This window comes from Carcharodon carcharias, chromosome 12, assembly GCF_017639515.1.
Source record: "Carcharodon carcharias isolate sCarCar2 chromosome 12, sCarCar2.pri, whole genome shotgun sequence".
NCBI classification, from domain to species: domain Eukaryota; kingdom Metazoa; phylum Chordata; class Chondrichthyes; order Lamniformes; family Lamnidae; genus Carcharodon; species Carcharodon carcharias.
In genome coordinates this window covers 141,750,301-141,763,546 of record NC_054478.1, presented here as the reverse complement: position 1 = coordinate 141,763,546, position 13,246 = coordinate 141,750,301, and the positions used below count along the sequence as shown (strand labels likewise).

The following is a 13,246-nucleotide window of genomic DNA, read 5'->3' as shown; positions in this document are numbered from 1 at the left end:
TTCCTAAAAACATCCATCTTGACAAATCCAAAATAAAACAGGGTAGGATATAATCTCAACTTGATTCCTCATGGTATGGGTTTACAAAGACTACCAAATGGTCAACCAGCAAGCTCAGAAGAGGCTGTAAAGATAGGTGATGTGTGAACAAGAGGGAAAAAACTGGCAGAGTGGTAGAGATACTCTGCTGAGGTTGAGGCAGAGAAGAGGTAGTTTTACACTCGATCAGACCTATTATATGTTTATTATATAATTGCCTGATGTGGTCACTGGATGCAACAATCTGTAAAGGTGTTTAACTTGCTAGTATGCAATAGGTGAAGTTTACCAAAACATATTTATTTGAACAGAATACAACAATCGTACATGAAGGTAAGGGCTTGGTAGACTTTACAAGTTCATTCCACGAGGAATCAAGCTGAGGCTGCGCCTAGCTCATTTTTTGTAGGAATTTTATATTGTTCAATATGTTTTTCTAAACAAAAATTTGAAACTGCAATGAGCTTCTATTTCAGCATTAGGGAAATTGAACATTTGTCTGTGTGCCAAATGACACCATTAACCACTCTCCAGGCAGTGACAACAATGATTAGATGCAATGCAGAGCTCTCCTACATTATCCAGTCACTATTACATATTGTTGCTTTGTCTGCTGGAGTGTTAATGATGCTTAAGAATCATGGGACTAGGATGGGGTTATTTGCCAATGATTTGACAAACTAGTTACATAATTGGGTACACTTAGTCAACCTGGATAAATGACATACTTCTAACAATCCTTGTGTGACAAAACACTTTAATAAAGTAATTGAAGATTTCAGGAAAATATCAACATCCTCCAAAATCTTGTACCGAATGTGGAAATAAGATTCCTCACGCTTGTGAAGTGATGAAAAATTGTGAAATGTTGAATTTATTTGAAGGCATCTAATCCCTAATTTACAACAAATTGCCCCTTACCTCGCCAGTCTCCTTTAGCGATTGCATTGTGCATATTTGCTGTTCTTCACTTCAATCAAAGTGGAACTGCGGCAAAGGTATTTCAATATACTTTGAAGCTTACTGAAAAAAATTCTCCTCCACACACTACTCCATTTACAGACTAGAATGCAACTTAGTCAGTGTCAGTAACTTATGATTACTGCTAATACTGCTTAAAATTGACTGGTGGAAGATTGCTAAAGGAAGAAACAGATTCACAAAATGCGAACATAACTTGTATTAGTTTCATCTTCAAGAGACACCTTAATAACACTGATCTTCACTCAGGGCACTGAGAACAGGAAAGGCAAGGTGAAGTGAGCTTGTCTTATCCTGCCATCTTTTTAATTCTAGAAAGGTTCCTCACTTCCTACTGGTCTGAGAACTAGAATAAGCTAACTTGACATGATTGGTGATCGCACAGTGGAATTTATTTCACTTTTACATTCACACTTAGCCGCAGGACTGTCAAGTCTGATGTAAATTTATGTAAAACCCATGCTTTTAGTTTCCAGAATGATACTGGGAAGTACCTCTCCCATTTCTATCAATTATGTGGTGTGAAATCACCTACTTTACCTTGAATACAAGAGTGTTTTGATGACAACTAACTTGCCATGATTAGAACAAACACCTAGGAAAGGTTGTGTTTGCAGTTCTGGAAAAAGCCTAGATTGGAGAATAGATCTATGGAACATTTATACACCAGGGCACAAAGCTACAGAGTTGAGGGAATGATGCTCCTTGTACATTACCTCAAAATAAAATACTAAATATATTTACAATGGTTTACAGAACTATTCCCCAAGGTTGCAGATTTGTACATTATCTTCTACAAATGTCTTAATAAACGCATGGTGTGCACGTATGGCTTGCAGTAGCAGCTTTATACCAGTTCAGCTTTGACAGGGGTTTCATCTTAGCATGAAGGTAGTGAGAGGCACTACTTCAGATATAAATGAATATCAGAACCACTAGTGGGCTGCCAGTTGACACTATGTTTAAAATAACACTAGATGTTATTTCTAGAAAAACTTTTCTTAACTTGGTTTATAGTCAGGATGAATATAATTTGAACATTTTTAGTGAAGATTCAAAGTTTTATCAACCAATTCTGCATCATCATACTACAATAAATATTGAATTTTCTATATAACTTCTCTGAACAGCAAGTAACTTAATCAATTACTATTTTGCTGGTGAATAATGTTTCTACATAAGAACTACCAAAAACAAATTATATAAAGTGATGGCATAATCAGATTAATTAAGACTAAATATGAATATGGCCACTCCATAACCTTGTGATTCCAACAGAGTAGTATCCTACAAGTTATTAACCCCCTCATGTACATTTATTGTATGTTGTGGATTCTGGAAATGTTCAAGAGCGAAGTATGCCCGTCCCTGTCTGTCTGCTCATGTTAATCAGAAGCTAACCCAAACCAATCTTATGGTTAACTATGAAACTAGTAACATTTTGTTTTTTTAGAAGCCCAGAGGCTATTTCTAAAACACCTTTCCTTTATCTCCATTTCATGTTCAATTTCTTTCTCCTCCATATTAAAGCATGGTCTCTCATACTATTGATGTGATCACTGATGAAAAGTGCTGCCAATCACCTCAATCCCAGAACACTGCTGCAGGAATTCTTGAGGATGGTGTCCTAACCCCAACCATGTTCAGCTGCTTCATCACGACCTTACCTCCAGCATAAGGACAGAAGTGGGGATGTTTGCTGATGATTTCATAACATTCAGCACAGCACCATTCACGATTCCTCAGATACTGAACAGTCTCTGTCCTTGTGCAGCAAGGCCTGGACAACATTCAGGCTTGGGCTGATAAGTGGCAAGTAACATTCGCTTCACACAAGTGGCAGGCAATGACTATCTGCAACAAGAGAGAATCTAACCATGCCCCTTGACATTCAGTGGTATTACCATCACTGAATTCCCCCATTACCATCATTCTGGGGGTTATCATTGACCAGCAACAGAACTGAACCAGCTAGATAAATACTGTGGCTACAAGTGGTTGGGATTTTGGCAGCGAGTAATTCATCTAACTCCCCAAAGCCTCTCCTCCATCTACAAAAGCACAAGTCAGGAGTGCGATGAAATATGTTCCACATGCCTAGCTGAATGCAACTCCAACAACACTTAAGAAGCTCGACACCATGCAAGACAATGCAGACTGCTAGATTGGCACCCCTTCCACCACCTTAAACATTCACTCCCTTCACCATTGATGCACAGTGGCAACAATGTACACCATATACAAGATTCACTGCAGCAACTCACCAGGCTTTCTCAACAGCACCTTCCAAACCTGCGATCTCTACCACCTAAAAGAACAAGGGCAACAGACACATAGGAATGCCACCACCTGCAAGTTCCCCTCCATGCCACACACCATCCTGACTTGGAACTATATCACTGGTCCTTCACTGTCGCTGGTTCAAAATCCTGGAACTCCCTTCCTAAACTGCACCAGGTGCACCTACACCAGATGGACTGCAGTGATTCAAGAAAACTTCTTAAGGGCAATTAGGGGTGGGCAACCATTGTTGGCCTTGCTAGCAATGCTCAAAACCAATGGTAGAATAAAAAAATACTTAATTTTTTAATATAAAAAAGTATGACTGGCAATGTGGAGTTATTCATGTTTCACATCTTTTAAATGGCACCGAAAAACTTTGGCAAGTACTCTACAGTAGATATGCCACAGTGTAAATTCTCCAACCTGGGCTCTTCCCCACAACTGTAATAAAACAGAAACTTGGATGATAAAGTAAAATAGCTCTAAATCTAGCTCCTAGTCTCTATAGGACATGGCTTTGAAACCTGTAGGATGGAAATGACTGGCTAACCATTGTGACTATTTATGCCTTCTGGAGTAATAATTCTCGATAGTTCAGTGGAGTATTGATTGAGGTGGCTAACTTGGAAGGTACATTATGAATATACCAACAGAATTCAAATATCAAGATGCGGACTTTGAAGGGTAAAAGGTAGAAACTAGAATAAAAATTAATGGAACAAATAACCTAGATTGCTGTATTGTGTTGCATCTGTGTGCTATCTAAAAAAGGCAAGGAAGAAAATATGAGAATGAACCTAGTTTAGGGAAAAAAGGTTGACATTAAGATCTGAAGGTTGGATATCAATCTATCATCTCATCTATTTGGACCCCTCAACTCCTTTGTGTTACAAAACTAATCAGGCTAGACATCCTCAGGTATGTTGATCTCCGCTGCTGCATCACAAAGAAGAACAATCCCAAAAAGTTGCCATCACTCCCTCCTTAAAACTTGCTGCTCCTGATGCTCGCCTTATACTCTACCTCCAGCATCACCACACATATTTGCTTCACACACTGGATGATAGCATCTGGCATCCCAGAGATTGTCACAGCACGCTCAGTGGAATTAGGCAGCATGTCCCCTGCCACCTGGACTTGAGCCCCTGTCGACTGGAAAGAATAGAAAAACATGTATGGGTTAAAGCCGCAGATGTGGTGCTAGAATCTGGAAAAATGACAATTATTCTACAACAATAATTTGCATTAGCAAGTCCTCTGTGCCAGTTTAGTGAAACACGCCTGCATTATGTGTAGGTGACACATTTCAACTAGTCTGTGCGCCTCAATATGCAGATGCCAAAAAACAAACAAAATACAGTGAGCACACAGCATAATTTATTTCAAGCCTAATTAAGAGCATAACCTATTAACTTAAATGTATTAACAAATGTTAAAATACGTCAAGAATTTAATGCGTTTAGATAATGGAAAATTAAATTCCATTATCTCTTCCTTCATCACAAGATAACCTTCATGTTTATATTACATAAATTGAGCAAAACAAATTCTAACCAGTTAGGAATTCATTGCCGACTTTGACTGTTTTTACAGTAGTTAATGTCATTAAATCTCTTGTTTTTGTTTATAACCAATCCTGCTCTTAATTATCACTAATCAAAATTTGAAAACAATTTTGTCTTGATTCCTTGTGATGAGTGAGTTAGCTCTGAAGTCAGTTTAGGCTATGACTTTATGCAATGTAATTTCATAACCGATTGACAAGAAACTTTTTTGCAGCAGATTAAGAAAGTGTTTTTACTGTCTCAGCTCCAACGGCAAGAGTGTCAGCTGGAGCATAGCCTCCCTATCTGCAGTCGTTAAACCATGCATTTCCATAAAGTAAGTCTGATACTTTAGCATCATTCTGAGTCGTTAATTGACTTACTAGCACGATTTCTGCAGCTCTGTAGCAGTAAAAATGGCAGCACTGCTTTTCTTTGGTTTCCAGTCACAATCTTTCGAAATTTAGGACAGGAGTCCTTGGGAGCATGTTATCTGCAGCAGGAGCTGGGAAGTGTAATGAGTGCCTCACAAAAAAATGACTGAAAATTACTGTTTTAGTGACACTTGGTAGTGGCGGGGACTTCAATTATATGGAGATTGGAGAAGCTGGGATCGTTCTCCTTGGAGCAGGGAAGGTTAAAGGAAGACTTAATAGGTGCTTAAAATTATGAAGGGTTTTGATAGATCAAAAGAGAATTTCTTTCAATTAGTAGGAAGGTCAATAAAGAGAAAATACAGATTTAAGGTAATTGCCATAAGAACCAGGAGGGTAGATGAAGAGAATTTCTTTTACAGAGAGTTGTGATGCACCACTTGAAAGGGTGGTGGAAATAGATTCAGTAGTAATTTTCAAAAGGGAATTGGATACATACTTGAAAAAGAAAAACCCTTTAAAGGATATGGAGAAAAAAAAAGGTGAGTACAACTAACTTGGTTAGATCTTTCAAAGAGATAACAAAGGCACAATTGGCTTCCTACTATTCGGTATCATTCAATGAGCCGTTTTTGTTATAGTTATCTCCGGTTGCAACCAGTTGTTATGCCATTGTTAGTTCAAGAAGAATAACGTACATTGCTTCTCCTGATCTCAAACAGAGCATCTAAGAGACCAAATGAAACTGGCTATTCAGCGTTATCAATGGCAGGCGAGGCCAGATTATAAAACAACTCTGATTGCAAACCATGAACACCTGTTGAAGAGTTGGTATTGCATTGGCTATGATGACACAACAATGTGCCATGTTATATCTTAATGGGGAGCATTACATCTGAAATAAAATATTCTACCAAGATCAACAGTGATCAAGTGGAGGACTGGATTACATGGAAAGAAAAGCTGACCTCGCGAATTTCTTTGATCTTGGAACCTCCTTTTCCAATCAGTGATCCGCACTGACTAGCTGGTACAACAAGTCGCAGGGTCACAGGTGGTTTACTCGTGGCTGTACTATTCGACATTGAATTATCTATGTCCTGAAATTGCAAACAAATAGTTTTGGTGTTACAGTTTGAGCTGTTGTTCTAAAATAATCAGCCTAAATATTAATTATTTGTACCAAATCTGTGTATGGTATGATATTTAGAAGCTTGCAGCATTTAACTATAACTTGCTCTTACTATTTGACTCCTCAAATTTCATATTATAGTAGTTTTTTATTAAGGGGTGATATGGATATATTAGTTTAACCCTCATATACACTATAGATAATTGAGATGCATTGTTTAGTTCAGCTGCAAGAAATGAACATATACCCTTCCATGGACCATGGAATTACTATGAAGAGAACTCAGAAAACAATTTCTTTTTATTGCCTGTAATAGCGCTGGGTTTAGTTTTGAGCTTTATGGCTCAAATGAAGTTTCTTTGTAAAAACGCACCCTGCAGGTAAACTGCAGCAGAACAATTCACAAATGAGGAGAAACTTACACAAACTACATCTGCTCCTTCCAATCTTTTGAAGAATGGGTGCAGTCCCAATTGCGCTATTAAAACCCCATGCAAACAGTCTCTTACCTCTTCAAACTTAAAGGCGATCATTGCAAATGCCTTGAATATTGCATCAGTTGGGCCTGTGATGGTTACAATTCTCTCAGGGCAATTTCCTTCAGAAATATTAATGCGTGCACCACTCTGAAACAGTCACAAGATGCCCAAGTTACTGCAGGAAAGCCAATCAAATTACCTAGCAGGGGCACAGAAACTCAAATAAAGGTCACCTAGTAACAGTTCACCTACCTCTTCACGCATCTTTTTCACAGTCTCACCTTTCTGAAAGAGGAGATATACAAATCATGTAGTGCATCCATGTATGTGCTCACATGCTAATCTATAATTTATGGACATGAAAGCACAGGTTACAGACTGGCATGAAGTCAATAGTACAGTATATTATAAATATCTGTAGTTAAGAGTTCAAAATAATGTACAGCACCTTGTCCATGGAAACGACTTATTATCTGCAGGTTTGCATTTAAATGACATGAATTCATTAGACTGTGACAATTATACACAATGGGTACAAACAACAGTCACCACTTCTGTCAGCAAGAACTAAAAAAGAAAGCATTACTCAAGCCATAAAGGAAAATGAGTTGGAAAAGGTTTCTCCTGAAAAGATGGTAGATAAGAAAAATTCCTTTTATGGAAACTATAAGACATTGCTACACGTGTGTCAAATATCTGTGTGTGCACTAAGAAATTGTAAATGGTGGGAATGTGTTTTATTTTATCAGTGTTACCAATAAGCACAATGTAGTTAAATATTAATACAAACCTTTCCGATGATGCTTCCAACCTCCTGTAAGGTAAAGAGAAAAATTTAGTAATGCTTATCCTGTAGACCAATTTCTCTAGTAGTACACTGCTTAACTCATTCAAATGAAATTTCTTGTGGCACATTCCAACACAGATCTTAAGCTGTTTTAAATAAATGCCTTAACCATTGCTTTACAGTAACCATATTTATTAAATATTAACCAATTTGATACCAGAGAAATTAAACATTCAAAGTTCTGAATTCACCTGATACTCGATTTTATAAATGAAAATGTAATAGTTGTGGGTTTGTGAAAAGAAACAAATCCCATTAAACAAATATTTAAGGTTAGGAGAAACACAATTACACCAGTTCTAAAAGAGAAATGGATTTCTCAACAGTATTTTCTGGATAGGTAAAAATGTAACGGAAAGGGAGAGGGAAGGAGGTGCACAAAGAGGAGTGAACAAGAGAGAGAGAGATGAGAAGGAAAAGCATGGATCAAAGAGGGGAGACAACGGCCGGGATTTTCTGACCCCGTCACAGATGGGACCCGCTGCAAGTGAGGCAGTAATCCAGCCAAAAGTCCAGTGACTTACGGCAGGACCTGAAGATCGCAGGTGGGCTGGTGCAGAAAATCCCGCCGATAGTGCAAATGGGGATGGAGAGGAAAGCAGAGCATACAAAGAGACTTAAAGAGTGCAGGAAGAGGAAAGTGTATGCCAAAGAAATGGGGTAAGACTCTGCCCCAATTAGGGAAAAGTTGTTACCTCCAAAGAAATGGGAAGCATGCGCCAGAAAGAAAGAGGGAGTGGTGCCAGGGAGGCATGCACCAGAATAAAGCTGCACACAGAGAGGGATAAAGGGAGAGATGTGCAGTGATAAAACCAGAGACATATAGCCAGAGAGAAAGGCAAAGATATGAGTCACTCCATGTCACTGCTGCTTTTTTCATGTAGATGGCCCAAGTTGAGGACGAACCAAAGTCTGGGAGAAGGTTTTTCTCCTTCTAGTGCTCTCAGTTGGAGGTAAGTAATGTCACACGATTCTGAAAGGGCAAAATTCTTTCAGTTGATTACCAACCAACAGACATATAGCACAGCAGGTAACATTGTTAACCTGTGGTTGAAGGGGAAAGCAGTGATGCAACCTGGCAGCCCCTTTCTCTGGAAATTTCAGGCTAAATCAACCTCAAACATGAGACAGAAAGGAGAGAGTAATTTCCCTCCTCCAGTTGTTGTCAGGAGTTACCAACAAGAGGAATTTTGACATCCCTGACAGATCCAGCCTGAGAGCTCCATAATTCAAAGAAATACACCGTACTCAGTAATTCTGGTGTTAAGCTGACAGGTGCGACGTTAAATGGAAAATATCAACTAGCCTTACTGAAGACCAAACAAGGATGAAGATTTAGTTATTACACAAAAAAATTATGTTTTAAAACAGAACTGTACTGGGCCTACTTAAGAATTGAGTGAGGACATAAAACGTGCCATTTCCCAACTTCACCTTCACCAGATTAGCACAGCATGAAAAGGCTTGAAAGAGTGATATTTCACTATTGCTTTATTGAATTTGTTTCTTTTCAAATGTTTAGTTCCTTTTACTCTTCCCCTTGCAGGTCAACATTTGCCACTATTAAGCTAATGGTGTCTGGACCAGCAAAAGACACGATTGAAGTAAGGCGAGGTAAACTCAACACTGATGGTCTCCATCACAGTGAAATTCTCTCTGATTACACAATCAACCACAGAATAGCTCTATCAAACACACATTTTACCCAACAGAGGAAAATGGATTTGTGATGAGCAGTCCTACAATACAAATGCTCCATATTCTGGTCGACAGTTGAGCTGTTGCCAAGATTAATTTTTGAAGAAACTCATTCATTTCAAGAATATTCCTGTTTATGAAAATGACAGCTGGCGAATCCATCTTGACAATTCAATCACAGCAGTTATTTGTCAACAATATAACATTCAAGTTGGAATATAAAGTTCCTGTTACCTTAACAAGTGCCACGTGTCATCCCCTGATAAGTGTAACCACGACTTCCCCACTATGACATTTGCTCCTCTCACCGATAAACATCAATCTGAATTTTATATCGCCACATCCTGAATGGTCAAAGCCAAATTAACTCAAACTTGGTCATCATGGGTGAGCCTGCCACCAGCAATATAAACATAGCTGCATTCCACTTCTTGGCATACTCAAACTGAATATTTACCTTCCCATGCATCAGCAGTCGGATGGTAAGGGTAACATTCAGCCCGCCTTCGGTAACTTTAGGGTCCATGGTGGTGTTGGTTTACTATCAAGGATTCCTCACGTTCAGTGTATTCGGGCAGTGACACACCTGTATGATACACATAAAAAAGTTCGTATTCACAAAAAATTTCCCAGTAGCAGTGTGAAGAGTTATAAATCATAAGACACTCAGTCTGTACTTACACAGACCTACAGGGAATGCTTATCAACTATAACTTGCTAGTCCGACAGCCTGACATTATGCCTGGCATATTGAAATTGAGGGTCTTTCAAATTCATAGCTGAAGATCAATTTTCTCTAGGATCATGGTACACAAATCCAAGTAGTTCTTTGCCATGTTCCAAGGTATAAAACACCCAAATCAGACAGATGCATAGCTCTGCCATGAGACTACCAGCAATTAAAATCTTAAACTCATACTTTAGTGTCCATGCTTTCAGTCACTTACATACAATTCACATGATGGCAAGAGTACACAGTGGATGCATGCAATTTTAAGACAAATTAAATTATTAGATTGCTTCTCGTGGATATCCAGGTCTGGAGCAAGTTTCAAAATGCAAGGATTGGAATAATGCAGAAAAATAAACAAAAAACTGGTTCAATGATTTCTCTGGGTTTTGTAATTCATTTTAGTATTCATCTTAAAAATATAGATGGTAATGTGCAGATGATAGCAGTACAGACAAATTGCCATGTTATTTTTCAGCAACAAGTCTACTTATTATAAATATCAGTTAATGATCTCCAGCCACAAGGGCACCTACTACATTTGCACAAGCTGCATTCTTTCCCAAAAACATAGTTCTCAAGGTAACAAACAGTTCCTCTTAACAAGTGAGCAGTTGCACTCTTAATCAACATTCCAATTATTCATGGTACAAACTGCGCACGACGTCTTTGGGAGAGCATGGTATCATGTTAGCTGTTACGTCACTGTCAATAAATAAGACTGCTGACACAATGCTTGGTCATATCATGATAGAATGGCCACTTGGAACAAAGCATCATCAAGCTGCCAGCACCCAGCAAGAGTCACTGCTTTCAAGAGAGGAGACAAAAACAATTTACAAGAATTCTACAGCTGTATTTACCTTGCAGGTCAAATCTAATCTGTAGAAATAAAGTTATACACAACACAACAGATCCTTTCTTAGTGCATGGAACGTGATGGTCCATTACATGACAGATATATTGCAATTATTATTTAGTTACAACACCAGCAGAATACATATAGTTCTCTGTATGGAATAGATAGTGTGAGGTGAGCTTAACACAGCCACTTACAGGCACCTAAAGTATTGGTGCTAGTGAGTAGTTTAATATTTGCACGTCGCAGTCCACTGAATCTGTTTGATGGGTTGCCACAGCTTTGGCAACTTATACCAAGGTTGATACAAATCCACTAACTCATCTAATGTTGACTGAGGCACATGGAAAATAATAAATCTGAAAATTCATGTATTTCAGGAAGATAGTGGCATAGCGGTAATGTCGCTGGATTATTATTCCAGAGGTCCAGGCTAATGCTTTGAAGACACTAGCATCTGATGGAATTTGCATTCAGTTAATAAATCTGGAATATAAAGCTTGTCTCTGTAATGGTGACCATGAAACTATCATATTAGAAGGAAGCATTTTGTCAACAATGTCCTTTAGGGAAGGAAATCTGCCATCCTTACCTGTTCTGGCTTACATGTGACTCCAGACCTACAGCAATGTGATTGAATCTTAACTGCCCTCTGAAATGGCTGAGCAAGACACTCAGTTCAAGGACAATTAGGGATGGGCAACAAATGCTGAATTTGCAACACTGAGAAGAAATATGGATTTTTTCACTAAACATAAACTAACAGAGCAATTCTTCTGTTTTATATACAAAGTGCATTAACATTTATAGAATTTTCATTCCAAGTAGGAGTAAAGAATTGTAGGTTTAAGTAGCTGTCCTTCAAAATTAAACCCTGCTCTATTTGGATAATGTGCAACCATTCCAAGGAAAGGATTATGAGCTCTGATTAATCCCTGGATTTGCTTTTCTGAGATAATTTTTTTTTCTGCTTTTCTAGCTCTCAATGAGTAGCAACATTTATTTTCAGTTTATTTCAATATTTCTGAAAATATTGCTTGGCTGCTAACCTGTTTTCCAGACTGTGTGGCGGCACACATCCAGTCCTACTCTTGAGAGGATAGCAGAGTGCTTGCATGGCTGTTCCACAACAAGCTGTATATAATCAAGATCAACTTTTCCCTCCCCATTCCTTCCTACATAGAATTCGTACATGTAGTCAGCTGTTTAAGAAAGGATGAAACTCACTTCAGCTAAAGAGAGCATAAATTCTCTCAGCATTTTCTGGTATTGAACCAAGGGCTTTTCAGCCCTCACTAAACCTTTTCCTCCAGGGGTACAACAATGATATACGTTAATATTTACAGTTAGAGATGTAAGGGCAGGGAAGAGAGAAGAGACAGAGGTATAAATAGAACATGCTCCAAGAGTGGATCTCAAAGCAGTCTGATTTGTGATCAAAGATCTTGTCTAAATTTCAAATGAAGACTTAGTAACATAATCAAAAGATACGACACTACAAATGTAAACCCTATCTGAAACTAGGACAAAGGACCAGCAAAGAAAGCTACCAAAAACTGACATCCTCAAAAGCAGCTGAGAAAGACACCATCCAGCTATCCTGCCTCACCAGATCTGAAGATGTCAAATTATATTACAAATATGCACAATTATGCCAACTGCCATCCTGTTGGTACCATATTGAGAATAATGCACTACTACCATATTAGTATGAGAACTAGAGTAGGTAGGGGAGTGGGACTAGTTAAATTGTTTATGTAGGGAGCCAATATTGACATGATGGGTTTAATGACCTCCTTCTCTGCTGTTGGCATTTTAAGATTAAAAAACTTTGAATTTAAAATGTCTTTATATCTGAACCAAGAAGTTTAACTGAGGGGAAAAAATATATGTTTGCACTGTACATTGTTGGACATTTGCCAGTTTTCCTGTTTCAACCTTTAATTTATTTGTAATGTTTGGATGCTTGAAAAAGTGTTAAAATATAAAACTGATAACTCAAAAGCACATCCCTGATCATAGACCTAAGTACTTGCACAGAAAGTGCAGTGGAGCATGGATTTACCACAACTTCAGCTGCAGACAAACCCAATACTCTATGATTAAGATAAGGATGTGACCATTACAGGAACTTTCCACAATTTATTGTAGAGAATGTGGAAATGCAGTTAGTACTCCAGATAAATGGATTTAGAACTGCAGTTGTCAATGGTGAACAGTCTTGTACTTCCTCATCCACTGGGTCAAGCTGGAATCTTATCCGCCAGCTCATGCTGGTGC

At 38.4% G+C, this 13,246-nt stretch overlaps 1 protein-coding gene across 35 annotated transcripts in view; it reads right to left on the bottom strand.

Moving 5' to 3' along the window:
- The window catches only part of LOC121285233 (poly(rC)-binding protein 3), a 171,305-nt gene that overhangs the window by 35,812 nt on the left and 122,247 nt on the right, over positions 1-13,246 (bottom strand). For 24 of the 35 annotated variants that reach the window (XR_005944614.1, XR_005944615.1, XM_041201543.1 and 21 more), the window contains 6 exons: positions 9,835-9,963; positions 7,623-7,646; positions 7,085-7,117; positions 6,863-6,979; positions 6,190-6,321; positions 4,315-4,455 (listed from right to left, as the gene is read on the bottom strand). Coding sequence is in view for 33 of the 35 variants with exons in the window: in XM_041201543.1 (XP_041057477.1) it covers positions 4,315-4,455; positions 6,190-6,321; positions 6,863-6,979; positions 7,085-7,117; positions 7,623-7,646; positions 9,835-9,903 (516 nt within the window). In the remaining 2 variants the exon portion in view is untranslated. Of the gene's footprint in view, positions 1-4,314; positions 4,456-6,189; positions 6,322-6,862; positions 6,980-7,084; positions 7,118-7,622; positions 7,647-9,611; positions 9,722-9,834; positions 9,964-13,246 lie in introns of all 35 variants that reach the window. The other 11 variants (XM_041201552.1, XM_041201558.1, XM_041201559.1 and 8 more) reach the window with 2 other exon arrangements.